Source organism: Macrobrachium nipponense, chromosome 24 (assembly GCF_015104395.2).
Source record: "Macrobrachium nipponense isolate FS-2020 chromosome 24, ASM1510439v2, whole genome shotgun sequence".
NCBI classification, from domain to species: Eukaryota; Metazoa; Arthropoda; class Malacostraca; order Decapoda; family Palaemonidae; genus Macrobrachium; species Macrobrachium nipponense.
The window spans coordinates 17,154,002-17,181,501 of record NC_061091.1 but is presented as its reverse complement, the minus strand read 5'-3'; the positions used below and the strand labels follow the sequence as shown (position 1 = coordinate 17,181,501).

General features: G+C 37.0%; 1 protein-coding gene across 2 annotated transcripts in view; it reads left to right on the top strand.

Moving 5' to 3' along the window:
• The window catches only part of LOC135205485 (uncharacterized), a 144,113-nt gene extending 118,636 nt beyond the window's left edge, over window positions 1–25,477 (top strand). For both annotated transcript variants that reach the window (XM_064236196.1, XM_064236197.1), the window contains exons 8-11: window positions 16,506–16,618; window positions 17,779–17,945; window positions 18,395–18,809; window positions 19,924–25,477. In XM_064236196.1, coding sequence (XP_064092266.1) covers window positions 16,506–16,618; window positions 17,779–17,945; window positions 18,395–18,809; window positions 19,924–20,092 — 864 coding nt within the window. In that variant the 3' untranslated portion in view covers window positions 20,093–25,477. The remainder of the gene's footprint in view (window positions 1–16,505; window positions 16,619–17,778; window positions 17,946–18,394; window positions 18,810–19,923) is intronic.
• Window positions 25,478–27,500: the final 2,023 nt, after the last annotated feature.

The window sequence follows — 27,500 nt, the reverse complement described above, 5'->3', positions numbered from 1 at the left end:
GTGCCTTAAATTGCCGAAGCTACGTCTTCCGTGGAACTCTCTGCTTCTTCAATCCAACTTGAGTATTCCAAATTGTGTTTTTGTAATTCGTATTGTTACAATGCATTCCATTTTTAGCCTTCGGTCCCTTTAAAAACGTACTGGGGTGCCGCTAGTTTATTCGCCATTTGAGTGCATCATCAGACGTGTGCGTCATTATTATTGGTTATTGCCTTTATTTTATTCTTATTTTTATGTTAATTTTATATTTCATATCATTTATGTGCCTTTTAGGGCTACTAGCTAGCCTATCGTAGTTATCATTGTAGAGGAGGGAGTCCTCTCTCTCTCTGCCGATACGAGACGTGCATATGTTATTGTTTTATTGCGAACCAGATAGGTTTTTTGATTTGCGCATGTTCATGATTTTTATCACTGACGAGGTTGGATGAGTTGCTTTCTTTCCCTAACTTAACCAACCACGCCTAGATTAGGTTTGGAAGGTAGGCTAGGTGCCCCTACCCCTATACCCGTACTTCTCCCCCTGTCCGCGCTACGGTGCTAACAGGGAGGATATCAAGGAATGAGAGTATTTCTCTTGTCATACAGTTGGACCTATCCTCCCTACCAGTCCAGATTGAAAATGTCGAGTATGGAGGGTTTGGTTGAGTCCCCACCGTCCACGCTATGACGTCCTTGGAGGTTATCTGACCTACCTGACCGGATCCATAGTGATCTCAGAGAGTTAGGTTAGATCCATGCTGGGTATTTTCCTTACACCTTATGTTCCTCTTGCAACTCTTCCATGATACCTCATTATTGTATTGTATATTATATTGTTTATTATATATTATATTGTTTATGCACATTTATGATTTTCATATAACAAGAGGTTGGAGGAGTTGCTTCCTTCCCTAGCTTAACCGACCAGGCCTAGATTAGGCTCTGGTAGGTAGGCTAGGTGCCCCTACCCCTACACCCTTACCTCTCCCCCTGTCCGCGCTACGGTGCTAATGGGGAGGATATCAAAGATAGAGAGTATCTCTCTTGTCATACTGTTGGACCTATCCTCCCTACCTGACCAGATCGAAAATTTCGAGTATGGAAGGTTTGGTTGAGTGCCCACCGTCCATGCCAAAATGTCCTTGGAGGTTTATCTGGCCTACCTGACCGGATCCATAGTGATGTCGGAGAGTTAGGCTAGACCTATGCTGGGTATTTTTCTTACACCTTATGTTCCTTTTGCAACTCTTCCATTATACCTCATTATGGTATTGCATATTATATTATTTATTGTATATTATATTGTTCATACACATTTATGATTTTTTGAGTATTCCATACAATCAACAGTGATGTATTTCATATTGCGTGCTTAATTTTAACCGACCAAGTTAGGATTGGTTTGGAGGAAGGCCTAACGCGCTCATGATGTCCTCTGGGGTTTTAAAGAAAGAGTGATTAGTTTATATTCTAGCCTCTGCCCCCCCCCCCCCCCCCAGCTTCTCAAGAGCGTGTTTGTGCCTATCTCTGCGTAATTTTAGCATAGTGTACATGTAAAACTGTTAGGCTAATAGTAGCCCATCGCATTTATCAAGGGAGAGGAGAGAGCCCCCTCTCTCTTTCTCCCGGTGTGAGACATGCATGAGTTATTGTTTAATACGAACCAAATAGAGGTTGAATTATGCACATTGATTTCATATCACTGAGAGGTTGCTAGAGTTGCTTCCCCCCCTGGCTTAACCGACCAAGCCAAAGTTAGGCTTGGAAGGTAGGCTAAGTGTCCCTACCCCTGTACCCTTTATGCCTCTCCCCCTGTCGGCGCTACTGTGCTAGAAGGGAGGATGTCAAGGATAGAGAGCCTTTCTCTTATCACATTGTTGGACCTATCCTCCCTGCCAATCTAGATAGAAAAATTCGAATTTACATAGTAGGTTTGGTCTAGGGCCACTGTCCACATCATGATGTCTTGGAGGAGATTTGGCCTACCTGTCCGGTTTTGTAATGATCTCGGAAGGTTAAGCTAGATCCATACTGGGGTATTATCCTTTTGCCTTATATTCCTTTGCAACTCTTCCATGATGCCTCATTATTAATTGTATATAGTATTCTTATATATTGTCTGTTGTATTGCTGTACATTAAGTGGTCTAGTTTGTGTATCGTCTTGGCCTAGCCTCCTTTAGTACAACCTTTAGTAGTAGGCCATGTCCTCCCAGTTAAGAGCGATCACCGATCGGTCGCTGTACCAATCATGACGGGCCATAGGCCCAGTCGGCCTACTACCCCTACAGTAGTAGGCTACACAGCTTTCAATAGGTGACCATCTCTGATTGGGTTGGTGGCCAGACGATCACAACTGACCACCCCACATACCACCTACCCCCCCCCCCCCCTTCCTAGTTCAGCTTTGCCGTACCCTATAACTCGCGGTGCTAGTAGTCTTATCGATCTACGACTGCTCGAGTTTTCACTTAAGTGGGGAAGAGAGTAGTGGGAGCGGTGGGGTTAGTACTGCTATTATACGTAATCCCTTATGTCTCCAAGTGGATAGCTCCGCCGCCCTTATAGCGGTCTGGTACCGCACCAGCCGGACGGACATCGCTCCGGATTGTATATTTACACAGCTCCGCCGCTCGGTGGTCTCTCTCCCCAGTTGTCCGCCCTGGCTACGGGTTCGGGCTAGGAGCTACACTCCCCCCAATAGAGGCGGGTAGGTTCAGATAGAGGAATTATCTTCCCCTGATCCGCCGCTTCAGCCCGTTCCGCTGGCATTACTTATGACAATGAGAGATGAGACTTTGAGTAGGCTAAGCTTTGGGGAAATTCCCTTCCAAAGGGATCCAAACCAGCTCCGTCAGCGGCGACTGAGTCATCTCCGGCCCCTCGGCCGTCGACTTAGTCTGCTAAGTCGCCTGCTGCCAAGGATTCTCTCCCCCCTAAGGGGTAGAGAGCCAAGTCCACCAGATCCAAGGTGACGAAGTCTGGATTCAACCATGAGACCCTCACTAACCTTCTAACGTCGAAGGTTAGGGAAGCGGTTGATGAGAGGTTTGAGTCGTTACGACTCGCCTCGGGCTCTGACACCTCCGGCCAGGCAATAACATCTCTGGCCGAGAGGATCAGGCCCTTGGAGGATATGCTGACAGGATTTCTCCACTCCGGATTCCCGGCGCTGGCTATGTCAGTGCCGGATGCGTCAAAATTACCGCCATTTGATAAGAAAAACCCGTGGCGGTAAGCTTTACATGCCCCATTCTCAGATGGGAAGTTAACAATTGAAGGGAGCAGAACCCGTCCATTGGAGGACTTTGAACTCTTCCCGGAGGGTCTCCAATTTCTTTTTCCTGGATTTGTCAGGCTAGTGGAACACGCGCTAGTCAGAATAGACAAGGTCCCGAAGGAGACAGTGATCTTCCCTAGGGACCAAACCCAAGCTATTTGGGTTTGCACCCTCTCCGACTGGGATTGCGTCCTACTCCGACTGGGATTGCGTCAACACTGAGTAGACGCCACACAAGGGTACCTACACCATGTTTGTGACCCCAGCCAACGTTCCGTCGCCCTGTACAGACAAGGTAGCGGAACTAACCCTACAAGCACCAGCAGAAGACAAACCCCTACCAGTACTAAGGAGACAGAGGCTACCTCTCTTCTCTTCCCCGCAGGTAGGGGGTTCTGGAACAACGCTCCGGCCACGTTTACAGCAGGTAAACTTGACCCGGATTGCGCTTCTACTCTATTTTCCGAGAAACTGCCTAAAATTCCGGACCATTTAATTAAGGCGGAATTTGAAGCAAGATCAAGTCTAGGAAGATCTATCAACTCCATCACTACGACGGAGTTGGTAGCTTCCACTTACCTTGACGAACAGGTGTTCCGGGTCCTGACGAAAGGTCTACTACAGACTTTCCAGTCGGACCTCTACGACTTTACAATGGCAAGACGAGCTTGTAGGAAGTATGTCCTGGCGGGTGCCTCGATAAGGCACGAACCTAATAGGCTGATAAAATCCTCAATATGGGGAGAAAACCTGTTCCTGGAAGACGAGGTTAACAACGTCTCTCGAGAAGCAGCCAGAGCCAACCAGAGCCTCCGGGTCCGTTGGGGACTCCCCTTCAAACGGAAATTTGAGACCCCGGACAACAAACCAGACCCAAGAAGAGGCCAAGGAGATTCAATCCTTACCAGGCCTCCCGTCCTCTAACGGTCGTACAAGCGGTCCCAGTTTCACAAGTCGGTAAGCCTTTGACATCTAAGGCTCATCCACAGCAACAGTTTGTTTACTACAAACTCCGCCAGCCCATCAGCCTTCAACCTCCACAGCTATAATGACCTCCCCAGCCTTTAACCCCGCCTATGAAGCAAGATATATATTTTGCAGCCACAACAGGCATGCAGGAAGTAGCAGGGCCAGAGGTGGCTCCTGGCTACGAGGATGACCAAGGGGTAGAGGCTTCCAAGGAGGTAGAGCTAACAGACCTGCAACCAGTCAGTGAGAGCCCTCAGGTAGGAGGGAGATTATCTCTTCTGGGACCATTGGACCTTCAGTCCATGGGCCCACAGTATAGTCTCAAAAGGTCTGGGGTGGAAATGGGAGAATGGGCCCCTCCACCAATCAAATTTTATCAGATACCAATGACGGACCTTATAGACTATATACCAAAGATCTCCTGCAGAAGAAGGCCATAAAAAGAGTGAAATGACTAAAGTTTCAAGGACATCTGCTCAGTGTCCCAAAGGAGGACTCGGACAAAAGAAGAGTGATTCTGGACTTGTCCCGTTTCAACTCATACATTCATTGCAACAAGTTCTGCATGTTGACAGTCTTGCAGGTGTGGACCTTACTTCCCCGTGGGGCCGTCACCACCTCTATAGATCTTTTACAGACGCTTACTATCATGTTCCGATAGCAAGGAACTTCTCTCCGTACCTAGGCTTCAGGCTAGGAAACAAGGCTTACTCATTCAGAATCATGCCTTTCGGGCTCAACATTGCGTCCAGGTTATTCATAAAACTAGAATAGACGATAGTTCAAGAACTAAGAACTCAAGAGGTTATGTTAGTAACCTACTTAGACGACTGGCTCATTTTGGCAGCCAGCGTCGAAGAGTGCCGCAAATCAACAGCCAGAGTGATAAAATTCTTGACATTTCTGGGCTTCCAGATAAACAGGGAAAAATCTCGGCTTGCTCCAGCTTCCTGCTTCCAATGGCTGGGGATCCAATAGGACCTAATAAGACACAAGCTATATCTTCCACCCAAGAAGGCCAAGGAGATAGCAGCGGCTACGAAACAGTTCCTCAAGAACAAGAAGGCGTCTTGGTGTACCCAAGAGAGTATCCTAGGTTCGCTGCAGTTCGCATCAGTAATAGACGTCCTATTAACCCTTAAACGCCGAAGGGGTATATTAAAAATCGTCTTCCGTGTGCCGAGGCGGTCTCAGAGTGAGCGTGGAAGTGGAAAAAATATTTTTTTCAAAAAATCACAGCGCGCTTAGTTTTCAAGATTAAGAGTTCAGTTTTGGCTCCTTTTTTTGTCATTGCTGAAGTTTAGTATGCAACCATCAGAAATTAAAAAAATTATCATTATCATATATAATGCAATATATAATAGCGCGAAAACTAAATTTCATATATAATTGTATTCAAATCGCGCTATGCGCAAATACGGTTAAAAGGTAACGAGTTAATTTTTTTTTTTGTAATGTACAATAAAGTGGCGATTCATTTTGGTATATGCAAACAATTGATTAAAAACGATAAAAGCAAACACAGAGAAAATATTTATCACAAAATAATGCATGAATTCGTAACGAGCGGACATAAAACAAATATTTTTTTTTTTTTTTCAAAAATTCACCATAAATCTAAATATTGTCCTAGAGACTTCCAATTTCTTTCAAAATGAAGACAAATGATTGAATATTACTAAGCTGTAAGAGTATTAGCTTACAATTGCAGTTTTTGACCATATATGATGAGTTAAAGTTGACCGAATGTCAAATTTTTTTATATATTTTTTTATATGCAATTATTTCGGAAATTAGAAAAGCTACAACCTTCAAATATTTTTCGTTTTATTCTACATGAAATTGCGCACATTTTCATATATAAAACTCTAAGAAATGCCTAATATGAAAACGGAGCAAATATTCCGAGAATGGGACGTACGCATTTCGCGGAGAATCCTCGCGGGGAGGGAACGAAAGTTTTTTTTTTAAATTCACCATAAATCTAAATATTGTGCTAGAGACTTCGAATTTGTTTCAAGATGAAGATAAATGACTGAATATTACTAGACTGTAAGAGTTTTAGCTTACAATTGCGTTTTTCGACCATTTCGGTAGAGTCAAAGTTGACTGAACGTGGTTTTTTTCTATTTATCGTGATTTATATGCATATTTCAAAAATGAGAAAAGCTACAACCTTCAATTATTTTTTCGTTGTATTCTACATGAAATTGCACAACATTTTCATATATAAAACTTTATCGGTCGGCTAATTTAAAATGGTGCAAACATTACCACAATTGCACGTATGATTTTTTCGAAAGAGTTACCGCGCGGACGTAAAGAAAATTTTATTTTTTTCATAAATTCTCCATAAATCGAAATATTGTGCTAGAGACTTCCAATTTGTTGCAAAATGAAGGTAAAGGATTGAATATTACTAGAATATAAGAGTTTTAGCTTGCAATTGCGTTTTTCGACCATTTCGGTAGAGTCAAAGTTGACCGAAGGTTGAAAATTTGTCACTTATCATTATTTATATAAAAATATTTCAAAATTGATAAAAGCTACAACCATGGGTTGTTTTTAGTTGTATTGTGCATGAAATTGCGCACATTTCCATATATAAAACTTTATGTAATGGCTAATTTCAAAATGGTGCAAACATTACCACAATCGCACGTATGATTTTTTTCGAAAGAGTTACCGCGCGGACGTAAGGAAAAATTTTTTTTCATAAATTCACCATAAATCGAAATATTGTGCTAGAGATTGAGTATTACTAAAATATAAGAGCTTTAGCTTATAATTGCGTTTTTTGACCATTTCGGTAGAGTCAAAGTTGACCGAAGTTTGAAATTTTGGCACTTATCGTTATTTATATGAAAATATCTCAAAACTTATAAAAGCCACAATCATGAGTATTTTTTTGTTGTATTCTATATAAAAATGCGCACATTTTCATATATAATACTCCATGTAACGGCTAATTTAAAATGGTACAAAAATTATGTCAAAGTGACGAAATAATTTCCGAGATGTGTCACAAATACTTTTTAGTGTGGCAAGAAAGAAATTCGCGCTTGCGCGCCTGTGTAATGATTGTAAACAAAACAATACCTTGATCCGTGAACTCCCAGCATCCCCCAAGGCACGTGATTCAAGAGTTTTCGGCTGGTAGGCCTATAAGTATTTTTCCGCGAATTTTTAAAAAAACTTTTGTATGTCGACGTAAAATACGTCCAGTCGGCATCCGAGAGACAAAAAATGTCGACGTAAAATACGTCCAGTCTGCGTTTAAGGGTTAAAAGCCAGATTGAAGGACATCAATCGAGTCTGGAGAAAGAGAGCCAATATCAATCTCAGGGACAAGATCTCAATAATTCCACCTATTCTAACAAGAGGCTTCGTCCATGGACGGAACGCCAGAACCTGGCCAAGTCAGTACCACTGCAATTTCCTCCGCCGTCTCTAACCATCCACCCGGACGCATCACTGAGCGGCTGGGTAGGATATTCTTAATACAAGAAAGTACAGGGAACATGGTCGGATATGTTCCGCCAGTTCCATATCAATGTTCTAGAAGCTATAGCAGTTTTCCCGACCTTAAAACGACTGGCTCCAGCCAGGAACAATCATGTGAGAGTAGTCTTGGACAGCCTAGTGGTGGTACACTGCATAAACAGAGGAGGCTCCAGGTCAAGCAAACCAAATCACGTATTGATTGCGATATTCTCATTGGCGGCGAAAAATCATTGGCACCTGTCAGCAACTCACCTGGCAGGAGTAAAGAATGTTATCGCAGACACACTTTCCAGGACAACTCCGCTGGGAACGGAGTGGTCCCTGGACAGGAAGTCATTCTGGCGAATAGTAGAACTATTCGCCACAGAATCCAACCACAAACTACCATGTTATGTGGCACCCAACCTGGTCCCTCTAACTTACGCCACAGGTGCGATGTCCATAGATTGGAACAATTGGCAGAAGATTTACCTATTTCCACCGGTGAATCTTCTGATGAAGGTCCTGCACAAGCTAAGATCTTTCACAGGACAAGTATCATTAGTGGCAACCAATTGGCCAAAGAGCAACTGGTTTCTGCTTCTTCTAGAACTGAAGCTCCGACCCAAATGGATCCCTCGTCCAGAACTGACACAGACAGTACAAACTCAGACTGTGTCAGCTTCCTCAAGAATTCTGGATGTCCTAACTTTATGGACTTCATGAAGTTTGCAGCCCAAAAGGATGCTAGTATTGACCCACTAAACATCTTATTCATAGAATCAGCAGCGAAGAAGTTGGCCAAATTTCTAAAAGACTCAGAGACTCATAAAATTACCACAAATCTGGCAATTTTGTTCTTTAGAACTCTATTTGAGAAAGGCCTAGCCGCTAGTACCATTACAACAACCAAGTCAGCCTTATGGAAGATTTTTCAGGTTGGCTTTAATATTAACTTGTCAGATTCATATTTCTTCTCGATTCCGCGAGCATGTGCCCGTCTGAAACCAATAGACCGCCCTCATACGGTCTCCTGGTTTTTGAATGATGTACTTAAATTAGCCTCAGACACTAATAATGAGTCATGCTCTTATATAACCCTGCTTGGAAAACTTTATTCCTAATGGCCATGGCCTCAGGTGCCAGAATGAATATCTGAACTCTCGGCTCTCTCTAGGAATCCAGACCACATGGAATTCCTCCCGTCGAGTGAAGTATTACTATCCCCAGACCGGAGGTTCTTGGCTAAAAACGAGGACCCACAAAACAGGTGGGCCCCATGGAAAATCATTCCTCTGACACAGGACATATCATTGTGTCCTGTCGTTACCCTTAAATCCTTCTTAGCCAGGATATCCGAAAAATCTTCAGGCCCCCTTTTCATTAGACAGAAAGGTAGTACGTTTCTCTTAAAGGTATTAGACAATAAATACTCTACTTTATTAAACAGGCCAACCCGGATTCAGTCCAGTTTTTAAACGCCACTATCTCAAGAATTTAGAGGCCCTTAAATTCCCAGCAGTTGCTGCAGGGAGCATAGTCTCCCCTGAATGATGAATCTTATCAAACTCCTTTCCTTAGCCTTTGGTCACTTCTTTTCCCTTAATACTCTCTCCTTTCTACCTGCCTCGCTCGTATTCCCTACCAAACCTCTCTCCTCCGGGTCGTGAGGGTTGGGTCGTCATCCCGCCACTAGAATATATATATAGTTTTATGGACCTGTCTGTACATACCCTTGTATATTGGCTTCAGATACCAGGCTTAGTAATCTTGTTATTACTAGTTCTAAGCCATAATTTAGTCTTAGTGTATATGTAAATAAGTAATTTTATGCCTCATTATAGTGCATTTAAAAAAATTTTATTCTCTAAATGAACCTTGGGTTTCATGAACCCCCTTTTATATACTTATTTGGTATCTGTTAAGCTTGGATGGGAATTCTCTGTTACATTTTCACCGGCAGACACAGGTCAAACCCAGAAAAGGGGTTTTGACGAAGGAAAAATCTATTTCTGGGGGAAGACCTGTGTCGCCCGGTGAACCCATCCCTTCTACTCCTTTTTCCCACCCTTAACCAATCCAAGCTAGGGTGTCTATTCCAGGAATGTAGAGGGCACGCGGGTCGGGTGGTAGTAGCAAGAGCGAAGCGAGGTAGGGGGAGTAATCTTCGTAACGGCTCTTGCCGTGGGAGGGATTTTGGAAAGGAATCTAATTGGCAGAAGACCTGTGTGGCTTCCACTCGCCTTGTACTTTATACCCGACACCCTCTGGGTGCTCGGGCGAGGGTAGTAACCTCAGCGTACCATGGTAGCTTTTTTCTCTGGTATATCTAGAATCTATTTATACATAGAAAAGTGAGTTACAGGACTTTTCACCGGGCGACACAGGTCTTCCCCCAGAAATAGATTTTTCCTTCGTCAAAATCCCTTAAATAACATCCTACTTCAAATATACCTAAAATTATTATCTATTACTGTATTAATCTTTGAGGTTATATTATTAATATCATTTCAAAGTCATCTTAATCATTTTACCATTAAAAATGTATACCAACAGCCAATAAGAGAGAGAGAGAGAGAGAGAGAGAGAGAGAGAGAGAGAGAGAGAGAGAGAGAGAGAGAGAGAGCACATTGAATGGCAGCATCATATATCTGACCATCAGGAGTGAAATTGTGTATTATTTCTGAGACAGAGAGTATAATAATGGAGAGAGAGAGAGAGAGAGAGAGAGAGAGAGAGAGAGAGATAATAACTCTTAAACTCCAACTCCTTCCCCTCCGTCAATACATATATCAAACTCTTGTCATTTACTCCCCCACCCCCCTTCCTCCAAGTGGATAAAAAGACTGGAATTGCTATTTTTTTATTAATCTTATAAATATTTGAAAATTAGTTATAAGGTAAATCATTTATTTATATTACAAAATAAATAAACATACGTAAGTAAGAGAGAGAGGTTATTTGTTTAATCTCATTAAACTTAATATTATTTGAAAACAGTATTATTATTTCACCATAAAATGTAGTAATGCCCTTAAAGATATACTGTATACATAAACTTCCATGCCAAACAGAGGGCGAGAGTTACCACTATGACATGCGTATCTCATATGGCAAGAGAGACCTTACAGACCTTACATTTTGTTCGGGTTGCCCCTGGTCCCTCAGTGTGAGGCACCTCTAATGTCTACCAGAGAGTTGCTAGTACATCTTCCGGTATATTTTGCATCTTCTAATCTTGGATGGTCTGGGATCCAGTTTAGATATTTGTCAAGCTTATTCTTAAACACATCTACGCTCACTCCTGATATATTCCTCAGATGAGCTGGCAACGCACTGAATAGACGCTGCATTATCGATGCTGGTGCGTCGTGGATTAATGTCCTGTGTGCTTTCCTTATTTTTCCTGGTATAGTTTTGGGCACTATTAATCTACCTCTGCTTGCTCTTTCTGATATTTTTAGTTCCATGATGTTTTCTGCTATTCCTTCTATCTGTTTCCATGCCTGAATTATCATGTAGCGTTCTCTTCTCCTTTCTAGACTATTAATTTTTAATTTAAGGATTGTAGTCTTTCCCAGTAGTCAAGGTCCTTAACTTCTTCTATTCTAGCTGTAAAGGACCTTTGTACACTCTCTATTTGTGCAATATCCTTTTGATAGTGTGGGTACCATATCATATTGCAATATTCAAGTGGACTACGAACATATGTTTTATAAAGCATAATCATGTGTTCAGCTTTTCTTGTTTTGAAGTGCCATAACAACATTCCCATTTTTTCTTTACATTTTGCCAATAGAATTGCTATTTGATCATTGCATAACATGTTCCTATTCATCATCACACCAAGGTCTTTAACTGCTTCCTTATTTGTGATTGTCTCATTATTAGGTCCCCTATATGCATATAGCTTTCTTTCTCTGTCTCCATAATTTATTGATTCGAATTTATCAGAGTTAAATACCATTCTATTTACCTCTGCCCAATCATATACTTTGTGAAGGTATCTTTGTAGAGCATTCCTATATTCATCACAAGTAATTTCTCTACTTATTCTTGTGTCATCATCGAAACTACTCACTACCGAATCCTTAATATTACTGTCTTTGTCTTCAATCATAATAACAAACAGTATTGCAGCTAACACCGTACCTTGTGGCACACCGGATATTACCTTGGCTTCATCCGATTTCTCGTCGTTTGCAATAACTATCTGTTTTCTGTTGTGTAAAAATTCTTTTAACCATCTTCCTACTTTATCCACGATATTGTGTTTTCTAATTTTCTTCGCTAATATATTATGGTCTACCTTGTCAAAAGCTTTTGCAAAGTCTAGATAAACCACATCTGTTTCATTTCCGCTTTTCATATTTTTGAATATGTTCTCACAGTGGACTAACAGTTGGGTTTGTGTACTTTTTCCGGGTACGAAACCATGTTGTCTCATATAATAAACAAATTATTTTTTATTAAATGTTTCATAATATTTTTCTTCATTACCCTTTCATACACTTTCATAATATGTGATGTTAGACTCACAGGCCTATAATTACTTGCCTCTAGTCTTGATCCACTTTTGAAAGTAGGGGTCATATGCTAATTTGTGCTCATCATAAATCTTGCCTGTATCTACACTTTGTCTTATAATATTGCAAGTGGCTTTGCGATAGAATGAACTACTTTCTTTAACAAAATAGCAGGCACTCCATCAGGCCCTGCAGCAGCTCCATTTTTAATTTCATTAATAGCCTGCACAATATCAGCTTCATTAATATCTATGTCAGCTAAATATTCACTATTTTTGTCTTACTTCTATATCATTATCTTCATTATCTATCTAGGGGTGGATTCTCTCTTATATCGTTCTGCCAATATGTTGCAAATTTCCTTTTTTTCATTTGTTAATCTCCCTTCAATTCATAGAGGGCCTATTTCTATTCTTCTTTTATTCATCTTTTCGCGTATGAGTATATTAGTTTGGGGTTTTGCTTGATTATATTATTAGGGTTTTTCTTCCAAGTCCCGTTTTTCATTTTCTTTTGATTGTATAATTTTTGTTCTGCATTTTCTATCTTACTTTTTAGTTCTATAACTTTCCATGCATTTTTTTTCTTTTTGCAAGACCTTTTTTCCACTTTCTGATTTCTGGAAAAAGATCCTTCTGTCTCTTGGTATGCATAACTGATGTTTACTTTTCTTCTTCGGTATATATTTTATCCACTATTTTCTCTAATATTTTATATAATATCTCCGTATTTACCCTTATTGTCATCACTTACGAAAATGTTATCCCAATCTTTGTTTAATTCTTCATTTATTTCTGACCGTTTTATCTTTTTACTGTAAGAAAGTATTTTCCATATCCTTCCCAAGTTTTTCATTTCTTGCTTATCTCTGATTTCACTTGCTTTGGAATGGACTGTTAATTCTATGACATTATGGTCTGAAACACTCGCATTATAAACTATTATTTCTTTAACATAATTCATCTCGTTCGCAAATACTAGGTCTAAAGTATTTTTCCTTTCTTTGTTGGCAGGTGATTTATTTGTTGAATGTTGTATTCTAGTAGCATATCTAATAGCTTTTCGAATTGCCTCTTTATCTTCTGCATACTATTACTCTCTTTTTTATATGTATAAGTACAACCACAACCTCCTATTCGTTTCTTTCCAGTCTACGAAAGGAAAGTTGAAGTCTCCAGTATAGGAGAATAGTCCAGTCCTTGTGATTTCTACATATATCATCCAATTTTTGTTTCTATTATTAAGTCAAACTCTTTAGTGTTAGGAGGTCTATATATTACTATGTTCATTAATTTTCAGATTCAAATTCTACCGCTATTAGTTCACATTCTGAGTACTATATTTCTCATATATTTTTCCTTGTTTTTTGTCTTTCCCATATATTGCGGTTCCCCCTTGATTCCTACTTTTTTTCATCTGATCTATAAGTTTTTTTGGAACCCTTTTTATATGATCATCATTCCCTTCCAGTACTCCTTGGAATAACCCAGGTTTTCCCACTTATATTCATTATATCTATTTTCTTTTCAAATTGGGTTAGTTCTTCTAAGTACTCTATTTTTCTTTTTGAGTTGAAGTTCATCACTATGATGGTTTGCGTGTTTTCTCCTTCATTTAATATTGGTAATAATAAGGATTTTCCCATGTCTCTTTCCTGTTCTGGTATGTTGTTCTTTTTTCATTTCCAGAAATTCGACATTAAAAAATCCAACTTTTCATAATATTTGATCTTCCTTCATCATAATTATTCATTTGTGTCTGAATCTGCAGAGAGAGAGAGAGAGAGAGAGAGAGAAGCGTGATCCATATTTGAAAGAGTGAAATGGAAAGGTTATTGTAGTATTTCTTTAAAATACTATCACATTATTGATTTTTGTTAAGTCACAGTTATATTATTATTATTATTATTTGGAAAGAATATTAATAAATTATAGTATTACATAAGTGTACCATAAAAATCTCTCATCTTTAGTAGAGAGAGAGAGATAGAGAGAGAGAGAGAGAGAGAGAGAGAGATAGAGAGAGAGACCGAGAGAGAGTGCATTGAATGGCAGCATCATATATCTGACCCTCAAGAGTGAAATTGTGTATTATTTCTGAGACAGAGAGTATAATAACGGAGAGAGAGAGAGAGAGAGAGAGAGAGAGAGAGAGAGAGAGAGGAGAGAAGAAGAGAGAGAGGGAGGAAGAGGACGAGAGAGATGAAGAAGAGAGATAATAACTCTTAAACTCCAACTCCTTCCCCTCCGTCAATACATATATCAAACTCTGTCATTTACTCCCCCACCCCCCTTCCTCCAAGTGGATAAAAAGACTGGAATTGCTATTTTTTTTATTAATCTTATAAATATTTGAAAATTAGTTATAAGGTAAATCATTTATTTATATTACAAAATAATTAAACATACGTAAGTAAGAGAAGAGAGAGAGAGAGAGAGAGAGAGAGGAGCGAGAAGAGAGAGAGAGGGATGTGGAGAGAATGAAGAGAGAGAGAGAGAGGTTATTTGTTTAATCTCATTAAACTTAATATTATTTGAAAACTAGTACTGTATATTATTATTTCACCATAAAATGTAGTAATGCCCTTAAAGATATACTGTATACATAAACTTCCATGCCAAACAGAGGGCGAGAGTTACCACTATGACATGCGTATCTCATATGGCGAGAGAGAGAGAGAGAGAGGAGAGAGATGAGAGAGAGAGAGAGAGAGAGAGGAAGGAGGACGAGAGAGAGAGAGAGAAGTTATCCATATTTGAAAGAGTGAAATGGAAAGGTTATTGTAGTATTTCTTTAAAATACTATCACATATGATTTTTGTAATCACAGTTATATTATTATTATTATTGGAAAATATTAATAAATATTATACATACATGTACCATAAAAATCTCATTCCAGTCTAGAGGAGAGAGGAGAGAGAGAGAGACGAGTTGAGAGAGGAGAGAGAGAGAGAGAGAGAGAGAGTTATCCTTATCCTTATTTTGAAAGAGTGAAATGGAAAGATTATTGTAGTATTTCTGTAAAATACTGTCACATGATTTTTGTAATTACAATTATTATTATCATTATTATAATTTGAAAATATAAATAAACATATTATACATACATGTACTTTAAAAATCGCAAATCTCAGTAAGGAGAGAGAGAGAGAGAATTTTCTTTAATGAATTGATGGCTCTTTACATTTATATTATTTGAAAATTAGTAAATTATTTATTTATCATACAGAAAACATACATCTCTGTAAGAAAAAGATATAGAGAATTATAATTGTTATTTTGTGATATCATGTAGTCTTATTAAACTTGCTAATACAGTATTGATCAATATTAATATTTTAAAATTAGTAAATCATTTTTGTATCATAAAAATGTATTTAGTCAAGAAAATAACATCAAAATACACTAATTTGGTATTATTTATCATGGGAAAAACCCCACGAATAGGCGAATTCCCCACAAATAATGGGTAGATAAGGTCCAGAGAGAAATCCGCGAATCCGGAGAACACGAATACAGGGGCCTCACTGTATAATATAGTATATATATATATATATATATATATATATATATATATATATATCTATATATATATATATATATATATATACACACACACACACATCATACATACATACATACCTACATACATTCAACATACATACATACATACATACATACATACATACATACATACATACATAGTATTGGAAGAATATTTGGTAAGTACCCATAAAAATTTCCATGTTCACATCTCTATTTTTGGTGACACTGATAATTTCTTTGTAATGCAATGCCAAATTTCCTGGGGGTGCAATGAGTGCAACGCTTTATAATGTCGACTGATGGTTGCTGTATATGTATACGTACAAAAAGTTACTTATTATAAAAATTTGATTTCCCAGCTGTGCTGAAAGTAATTCTCCTATTGTAAAGGACCTCAGGTTTGTATAGTTAGGAAAAATACAAATTACTACTTGAAAAATTTGTCACTTTTATATTAATCTGTAAATACCATTAATTGAAGTATTGCTATAGCAGCTAGTCAATAAAACTTCATCCATTTTTTTATAATTAAAGGCAAAACTTCAGGGAAAGAAGTTGCAACAATACATATTTACCTCATCCTTAAGTGCATAGAAGGAAAATTATGTTTACCTCATCCTTAAGTGCATAGAAGGAAAATTATTTGGAAAAATTATATAAGCCTTTTATGTTTTTTTTAGCAATGAAGTATACTATATATTGCCTCTCATTTCTACAGTTCCTATCAGTATTTGGTATGCCTCATCACCAGTGGGTTACTGGCCTACCAGTATTCATCGTAGCCCTGACAATTATGGCAAGACAGCAACATCGCATGAAACATCCTACAAGGTTAGTCATTCTGTACAAGTTTATTGGTGGTTTATTTGACCAGTAAAATGGGCCCCACATAAAAAGGCAGTTTTACTCGTTTGACTACTTTTGGTCATATTGATTAGTCTTTAATGCTCTACTAACATAGCATGTAGTCAAGGCAGTAGAGTAAATGAAGTGGTATTTAGAAATGGATGAAAAATCGCGCCTTTTCTCTGCTACCAAACTTACTTTCTTCATTGGTCTTCATATTAGTAAAAGAATGACAGTAATCATCATGTGGTGATATTTTTAAACTTTCCTGTTACTGGATGAGACTTGAACTAAGTTATCTCTACAGTATCTTTCGGTCTTGTATCACTGCGGTTTTTTAACTTAAGTGTCCATGTTTATTCTTATTTTGTGGAAAATATATCATTCCATCAGTGATATTAGTCCATATGATTAGAGAAAGTGCATGTGGTTGTGTATGCACTTTACAGTGTTGGTTAATATATTATTGTTTCTGTGGAACCCCTTCATTGATGATGTCCACATTCATCTTTGAATGGCCATAGGTACTGCAATCTTTTGTCTAACAATCAGAAGAGGTTTACGAATAATGTAGTGCATATGTCATATGAGAGGTTAGGTACTCATAAGTCACCTCCATGCTTTTTCTTATATCTGAAGTGCTATTAATAGCTGTATATGATTTCTCAGAATATTTCCCCGACAGCAGGCATGCCAGTTTCATTGTTATTTCTAACTCATTTATTTAATTCATTCTTTTATAGCTTTTCTTTACTCTTTCCTTTCAAATGAGAAAAGCTACTATTTTTTTCCTTAGAATATATTCCATTGTTTGTTCTTGTCTTCTAGGATTGCAATTAGTAATTGCTAATTAGAAGTGATATTTTATTTTTCATAGAGACATTCTTATTTGGAGGGATAGCAGCAGTTAGAGTGAACTTTCCAGTGATTTGTGTATTTTGCTTATTTTTGTGCAATGTTAACTTGTGACTGTTTTTTGGTTCATTCCATTAATTACATTGAGTGCTTACTGCTTGGTACATGCTTGAAACCCACATACTATTCAGAATTGTTTACTGCTGATTTAAATCTATATGTTGTTTACATCACCTTTATTGAGTGAAGATAGTGCAAATTTCTAATGAACTTTCATATTCTGATTTCAGATGGCCAAATCCAATATACTTAGGGGCATATGGGAGTGGACTCATTTCAACTCTCGCTTGTTACGTTTTTGCTGTCGAGGCACACAAACACCAGCCAGTCATCATTAGTCTTCTTTTGTGGATATTGGTACTGGGTCATTCATTCCTGTTTTATAAACTTCTTACATGTAAGTTTGCATTTTAATTATGCAACGTACCCAGTAATTACATACCTGATCATGTAATTACTGGGTAAGTATAATTTAAACCTTGTTTTAATATAAAAACATAATTTTTAATTATGCAACTTTGTCAGTAATTACATGGTCAGCTATGTGATTACTGGGCAAGTATAATTAAAACCTAGTTTTATTTTAAAAACATCATTTTTAGCTATTATGTTGTATACAGTATTTGCACATCATTAAATTTGGAATAGGGAAGTGTTTTTTAGTTTCATTCAGCATTAGTATTTTTCTACGTAATGACACTTCATTTTTATTTTAACTAATAGAGTTAAAGTATGAATCTAAAATGGAAAACTGTTATGAATTTAGTTACATAGTGGCAATAATGTTGCCATTTTCATTCTTGCAGCACACCCATAGATCATCGTTTTTAAATACCTTCCTTCCAGGTGATCCTGGAGTAGTACGATCTGAAGGTCCCCTGCAAGAAGTCTTACGTGGTGTGGGTGAGGGAGTTGTTCGTGGTTACTGTTCAGACTGTCAGTTAGCATCCCCTCCACTGTCTCATCATTGCCGGTTATGTGAAAAATGTCACCACCAGGCAGATCATCATTGCCTCTTCCTGAACACATGTGTGGCAGTCAATAATCACTGGCATTTTGTAGTGTTCATCATGACAAATATAGGACTTATGTTGGGATATATTTTTGCCGCATACAAAGCTACGATACCAAAAAATGCAGCGGGTGACTGGGTTGATCAGTTGTGGGCACATCTGTGGTATTTATTAGATGAAAACTTGTGGACCTTCCTAATGTTAGTGTGTAACATTGTTTCTGTTGTATGGGCATTTTATCTTTTAAGGTGAGTTTGAAAACTTTTGTTAACTTTTTGTATAGAATTATATTGCAGTTGATTGCATTCATACAGTGTGTAAAACTCATTATTTAATTGCATTGGCATATTTTGAACTTGGTACCTTTTTCTCCTTATTGACATAAATATATATATACAGTAGTGTACGTACCTCCCTTGTTTAGGTCTGAAAATAATGTGTTTAGCATCTGCAGTTTACTTAGAATTATATGTTATAGAGGATGGAGACAGGGAGATTTGTGTGTGCTAATCATTGGCATCTAAAAATTCATTTTATGTACTGATTAAATTTTGACATGGAAAATGCATATATTCATAGCATTTCTGTGAAATCATTGCTAATTAATCAGTTAGGTTAATCCAGATCTTAGGCATTTACCCATTACAGTTATTGACACTAATTATGCTACCAGTGTTTCCTCTCCTCACCAGGATAGCAGTTTGGTAACAGGGGAAGAAAGATAAATAAAAAGTATAATCAGTTTATCTAGCAAATGTCAGGTTTACAGATGTAGTAGAAAAGGGGAAATAAACATACTGCATCCTAGGACCAACATAGTCATGACTTTGTAATGGTTCAAAGTCTTTGATGAGGTTTCCTCAACACCACAGTTCTTCATAGCAGAGGGAATTAGCAAAAGGAGGGACATTGATGGACCCAGAAAACTGGGTATTGTTCTGTTATGGTGCCTATTTATTAAAATAATTATAGTTTTTGCTAATTGTGTACACTAATGGTACTTTTGGTTTAGTTACAAATAACATCTGGCCTTATGAAATTTGGTGAAGCTATGAAATAATGTTCTTAGGGGGAGAAACATATGAGGTTTAGGAATTTGCTATGGTTATTATTGGTGAGAAACTGTCATGAAGTTATAAAGACCCCAGCTTGCAAGGATTTGGTTTAAAGTATCACCACCTTACTGATAAGAAACCTAAGGGATATGGTGAAAACTTTTGGTTAGACTTTTCTGGGAAATAACATCACCCTTTTCCTCATTGCTAATAAATTTTTGTTATCGTTTAGTGTTATTTGGTTCTTCACTGTGATGTGCGTAAGCACTGTTGGCTTTGTTTTGACCACACCTTATCTCCATTTCAGGTACCAGTTCCAAGTCATTGGATCACAGCAAACTACTTTGTGTCGGCTGAAGTTGGGAGCTCCTTTAAGCAAACTAACATTCAGAGAGAAGCTTCGTAATATTTGGACTTTCCTCATTCGCGGTAGAGTTCCCCTTAGCAACCAAACACATTACTTCAATGCAGTTTAGGGTAACTTTTGTATTTTGAAAACTATCAACTACTTAAAAAGTTTTTTTCTTTTGTATATGAAAATAGGATTTTTTAATTGCCTGTAGTGGAGGGTGTAAGAGAGCAAATAATTCTTATTGATTCCTATCTTTATTATTTTGTATCTTGTCAAGTACAGCAGTTGGTTATTACAGCATTTGAAATATGTCTGCATATTGGGACATTATAGTCCAAATTCTTTTTTACGAAATGTGTTTTAAGTACTTGAATTTATTTGAGTACTTTGATACATTTCTGTATACAGTAAACACAGTTCATGCACTACTCTCTATTAATAGGAAACAAACCAGGGATATTTTCCTTTATGAAACAAAGCTTGATTTCTTTATTTTGTATATAGGAGGCTTATGTTTCACAGTCTGCTAACTCAAGCAATTGAATCGTTAGTATCTGCCATCAGCAAGGTCGATCAGAGTGGACTTAACTAGGGTACAGTTGGGGCTGGTGTGGTGGTTGCTAATGTGAAATAATTATAGCTCTTCATAGCTAGATATAGACATTCCTTCTAAGGCTACAGTGCTCACTTTGTTCTGTTTCTTGAACTTCTCTGTTGTAAATATCATTTGAGTGGTTGTTAGAGTCTTATTTTGCACAAGGTTTGGGATGATATGTTGTTTATGTTGGCTACATTAGTCTTGAATGTTTGTATTGTAATACTATCTTAACATTTCAGTGCATAGTCCCAGCACTTTTCTTTGCTTGTATTACCTTTTGATTTTTTGCTGTTTTGATATTTTCCTCCATTTTTCATTTAAGCAAGTGTTCTGGCAAATTATATTAGTGCTCACTCTTTTCAGATTATCAATATTTCTTGAGGTATTATATATTGATTTGTATTAAATCCACAAGTAAGGTATGTATTCAAGATTCCCTATTGGATGGAGCTTCCTGTGATTCTCTTGAGATGCTTGCTAAATAACTTTTTCATGGTCGTCAGTTTCTTGCCAATGTGTTTTCATGGACATGAACTTTTGAGTGCCTGTATTAGCTGTTGAGAAAAATGTCTGTAATTAATTTTTTTATATTTTACTGATAGACAATTCTAGCCAAGAGGGAGGAGTTTTAGCTCCTTGTTAACAGTAGTTTGACCTTTTGAGTAGCTAAATGATGATGGAAGGTTGGGCTATCTGTTTCCTTCTCTTATTATCTACTTGTCCAATGTCATTAATTTTACAAAGCTATAAATTCAACCTTTCATTAAAAAAAACCTATGGTTGATTCCTAGGTCCAGAAATGTGACCCAATGCAGTTCCCAGTTATCGGTGGGGGTCCTATTCCGATGGCTTGAAGATTAGTAAAAATTGTCGATTAATGACGCCAATAAATGATTTTGGCACCAATAACCAGTTAATGGTGGCTCTGTTAGGTATGTATCAGTGCCGATAACTGGAAATTGGGGCATTATGATGGCGAAAATTGCTGATTTTCAGTGCTAGACAAATGTCATGAAACTGGACGGTTAAGTCTGCTGATAACCAAGGACTGCCTGTACTGTAAATTCTTAACAGATGCCAAAGAATATTTGAACATGGTTGTTCCATAAAGGTTTCCTTTATTTTTACTGGCATCTTGTAGCCATTTTACTTGAGATACTAGTCAGTGTTACTCGTGTCATATTTTCTTAAAGGTTTGTTCTTAATCAAGGGATCAACATCAGTACTTTCCTTTGTTTACTAGTGTACTTTCTCTTCTCAGCTTTATAAGCATCACCTCAATTTTCAGTAAATGTTCATAGAAGTTCCATTTTAACTAAATTTCTTCAGGAAACCAAATAATTACTTTTATAGAATTTGATGTTTCCATTCATTTCAGAAATCATAATAGTACTTCATGTAGGTTGAATAGCACTTCGATATGGGAAGATATTCTGATGAATTTTGTTAGAAAGATTTAGGTGAGGAATTCCAGCTTTGGCAAGACATTACATACTTGAATAATGAGTAGAATACATGCCTATAACTTACTTTACCAGTGGCTGGAAAAGACCTACAGAGTAAACTCTCGTTATCCGCGTGTTTGATAATTGCGAATTTGGTACAATGCAATAAAGGTAAATTTTACTATAAATTTCATACTTGCAAAAAATTGCTGAACAACGTGAGTCTATAAATTTTTTTATCATGAGAAATTCCTGAACAGCACAGTTCAAAACCTGAAAATTGTGCTTAAAACTTTATGTGTATGTTTAAAATGCCCGGTAGTTCCAATGTCCTGTGGATTTTTTTTACAAATTATCCTGCCGAATTATTAAATATTAAACTTAAGAGGCCAAATTACAATTACCCAACTTCGTTACCTCCGTATCTTTATTCCATCTTCTAAGTTAAATAAGTTAAAATAAAGTTCAAGAAAATGATGAAAGTACAGCCGAATCTGATAATAACATCCCTTTTGCTTGTATTTCAACAATCGTACGATAGTAAACAATTACCGTAGTTACGTTGTTAATGATGTTATGTAGAATAGGACTTGATATGATTTTATGTAATAACTTTACTTGCTGTGAGATTGTCAACGCAATACAGTGACAAATTTAAACTGCAAGTTGTAGCTGAAACTGATAAAATAATATTCAGGCATGAATAAAACTCCCAAACTTTGATATGAATTCAATCAATTCTACTGGGAATGATTCAAAAAGCACATTTCACTGTTGTTTATACATAGATAAAAGATAAATAACGGATAGCTCGTTTTATGATGAAAACAAGTGAAAATAACGAATGGGATCGCTGGATTTTTACGCAATCTATTGACAAAAAAATAATTAGTTCACAATGAGACATTAAAAACGAATTTCGGCTTAAAAACACGTCGTATAACGAAAAATGACTTTGTTCATATAAGTAGAGCATCTAAATATTCATTTATGCTAACTAGGAACAAGAACGTTCGCCGAGAATCGAGCCTCTCTTGGTGGCCTTGGTTGAATAGGGCAAAATAAGTTCATATTTGCCATCAGCTGATTTCCAAAACAAAACATTGACCACTTTGTTAGTATTTTATGATATGAAATATGAGGATACATATAATATTACTGGATAAAGCGAAGTAATGTATGACTTTTAAAAACTTCATGGAAAATATGCATATTTATTACATTTGTATTTTATAAATATACGTAGCTATCAGCAAGCCTGACACCGTTTAATTATGCCGAAGTCGGACCGAATCTGATTATCGTTTCATGTTCAATTTCTTTCTGCACTGAATTATCATACGTCAGAATGCATTGAAGCTCCAGAATTAGCCAATAATAATTGAATATAATGTAGGCTAGGCTACTGTACATGCATTCAGTTATCATAGTTTACGCAAGGCTAACTCTTGTTAATTTTATTCAATTTCTCTTTGTAATGAGTTATCATTAGTCAATATCCACTGAGCTGAGAGAATTAACCGATATGAATAATTACTCTACCATATTGTGTAGTGTAGGGTAGGTATAATATGTGAAGATGGTACCAAGTACCCTAGTGTAGGCTAGGCTATATTCGAGATGTGATATTTTCAACAAACAATGGGTTTTTTGGAACCTAGCCCCCATCGTAAGTAGGAGAATACCTGTACATATTTCAAGTTCAGTTCAGTTCATTTATGTTATGTATAAATAAAACTTTGGTGGGTTTATATTACATTGGTTTACCTTTAATTCTTATGGGAAATATTTTATATAACCGCGATTTTGATATTCACGACCCTTTTCAGAAACTAATTAGGTGCGGATAACGAGAGTTGATTGTATAACACACAACTTTTACAGTTTTGGAACACCATCATTAATTTAAAAACATGAGATATTAAAAATAAATATTGAATTCATCTACATAGGGTAGGAATTTGAAAGATGGTTGTAGATAACAAGTCCAAGATGGGGGAAATATTAAAAAGGGAAAAATTATTAATAATTTTTACATGTAAATTACCATAGTTTCATCAGTTCTGGCACCAAAATGTAGAATGCATTTCATATGCCTCTAGGTATGATTCAAGAAAGGAAGCAACATATGGGTCACTCCCATATGTTTTTTTTTATGATTTTAACATGTGAAGGTGTTTGTTTTTCAAGCAGGTAATTTGCCAAAAATTCATGTTGACTATTTATAGTAGGAAAGCAAATGCATTCAGTGCATATAAAGAGGAAAGTATCCTTTATAGACCCATAGGACTAGCATAGCAATGAGTAGGTTCTGTATTTGTAAACAGGAAATGATTGTTTTCGAAATTCAGCAGGAAGTCTAGAGAACCTTTGCTGCAGAATTCATCGTGGGAAATGATGAAAGCAGCTTCCGCTTCCCAAAAACTGCATAATTGCACCCTAAGAAAATCTCTCTAGATGTCAACAGATGTGTAGAAGAGGTAGGCTAGTCTGTAGCTTGCTTCTTTTACCAGGGCTGCAATCATGCATTCAGAGCGGGAAGTTTTAAGGAGGATAAGATGAGTACTGAAGTACTGCTGCACCCTAAATTTTGACTGGTGATAGGGTGAATTGAGGGAATGATTTAAATGTAAAAAGAAACACATACCAGTGCCTAAGAAAAAAACAGGAATGCTAGCATGATTGTCATTCTATTGGATTGAAGTACATGCCACTTTTTTGGCAAATCAGCTGTTTACTCAGCAGAAGTTGTGGTGTACCAAGGGAGTTGACTAACGGTGTAGAAGGATGGGAAAGGGAATGTATTAACACTTGATTTACCCAAACATGGTGTTTCATTTATGCTAGTCAAAAAAAAATTGCTCAAGAAACACACACTATGGATAGGAAACAAAGGAAAGGACCTAGGAAGTGTAGATGTCAGCAATTGAAAAAGAATGACTGAGGTAAGGATTCAAGCCATCAGAACTTAATCATTTTTTCTTTGACATTATGGGACTGTTTGTTAGAACTATTTGTCATGGGATGGAGGTTTTCATGAATTCTCTCTCCCTTACCAGTTGACTGTTTGAATTCCAGTTGAAGTTGGATATAGCGTAAAATATTCTGATTTAGAAACTTATTGTGTCATGCAGCATATTCTCCACACATTAAACTCTACATCCAACTGTTTTTATATTAACATTTGCATAATTTCATAGTATCCAGTATGTATATTAAAATGCTGAATGAAAGAATTTGGATTAAATTAGTGAATGGAATTTGAATATGCACCATTTACAAAAAAAGCTACTGCAGTACATAGAATTTTTCTATAAATATAACAATTTATATGATGAGTTTCTACTGCTTGAAAAAATTTTATTGCAGTTTTTGAAAAAAAAAAAAGAAGTTAGCATATTCAATGAGAATATCAAGTATTTATTTCAAATAAAAGTTATAAAATTAGTTGTAGGATTGCAACTGATACATTGTACTTTGCATATCCTTCTATTTTACTATTCATAGCATTGAAGAAAACTGATGGCCTTACGTGTAACTTGGACAGTGATTAATTGCAATATACAAGTACTGTACCAAAATGTGAAATACTTGTATTATATTAGACAAAGATGAAATGGTGTTTCTTTTTGCTGTTTAGTGTTGAAGATAAGTTTACAACTGGGCATTATATTAATGTCTCTGTTGGACAACCAGCCTGAGAAGTCTGGTTAAACTAATCTGTTATCCTATCCTATCCTTATCTTTGGGAAATATATTTATGGGGAATAGTTATCTGGAAAATATGTTTATGGGGAATAGTTATCTGATAATTAGCCATGCACACCAGGTATGATTATGCACTTATTCTTGAAATTAGCAACTTTTGCCATACATTGTTTCTATTATCAAGAGTTTTATTTGTCTTGAAAGTGAAATATTCATAGATGTAGTTGTAGAAAATACCATAGAATCTTGCATCTATAACTTCTTAGGGGAGTTAGATTGGATGGTAGGAACAAATCTCTCGTAAAAGAGTTTTGTGGCCTACGCAAGGATTCTAACATAGAATGACAAATGAACCTCAGTGTGAACTTTCTTACAAAAAATTTCTGCTGTTTTAACAAATAGTCCTAAGGGGAACACCTTGCCTCAACCTAATTGTCTCAGTTTGAAATTATAATTTATATTACTGTACATAAGTAAATTAAACATATACTGGATGTTTAACAAGGGATGTTCATGTAACAAAATAATTTTTGTTGTAAGGTGTATAGTGGTGGCAAGGATGTGTGTTTACATGGGAGTTACAGTTGATGCAGGACATATGAGATTAAGTTTTTAAACTGTATAGGCATTTTCAAATGAGACAGTCTGTCAATGTTCACAGAGAAATGCACATGAATGCCCAAGATACGGAATGACTACAAAGATGCAATTGAGATCAAGGATGATGAGTTTATTATCTAGTGAACTGTTCACTTAACAAAGAATTTTAACCTGCATCAGTGACATGCATGACTGCGTGACCTTCACCTTAGTTTCTGATGGTTGGGCAGAGTCCACATTGGACCACCTACTCTCACTCACACATCACCATACCTTGTTGCAGGAGGACTCGTGTGGACATAGCCACCTGAATCTAAACCAACTTTCACCTTGTATAAAGTACAAAGTAGATCCTCTTATCTCCATCTCATTCACACTGACAGTGTCCGCTTCCACCCACAACTAAACTGCACCCATTCATTGGCATCTGTGGCAATGTAATATTATTTTAGAAAGAATATTGCTGTAGTGTTTTTGCTTGATAGTAGAGTGTCTGCTATGTATGTGCAAAATTCTGATAATGCTAGACTTCACTGTTCTGTAATTGTTATTTATAAACTTCTGACACACTATTGTTATTTGCTAATAATTTTAGTTTAGTACCACAGCTAACTGCTATACTGCATTGTTGAACTCACAGGAGAAAAGTCATAATATACTGTATGTATTTTTACTAATAATATTTACAGTTGGTCTCTGATTTTCATTCAGGAATGCAATTATATCAGAAGTCACGTTATCACAGATTATACTGTAGATATAAAAATTATTTATTAAACTGTCACTGCGAGTCCCACATCCCACCCTAGTTGGGACATATTTACCTCTATATGATGTTTTTTTAATATAGATGTTGAGACATTTGTCCTTGTCCTTTTTGAGGGAGCTCAACAGATACCTGTATCAGGATGATGACTTGGCAATACTATCAGTACAGTAGTGCACCGAGATAACAGACTGTAATACCATATCATACTTACAGATACGCGTACCATTTTGAAATGGAAGTACGTATTGATTTGAGGGTTTTTGCCCCTGGGTCAATTGCCAAACTGTTTTTTTTTTTAATCAGCATCCCTCGTGTTATTGTTACTGTTTCTTTATTATTGCAAATTTCTTTCAACTCTAAAAATTATGCTAAAGCTTTTAATGTCCTGCCATTTTATATTAATAAACAGTTG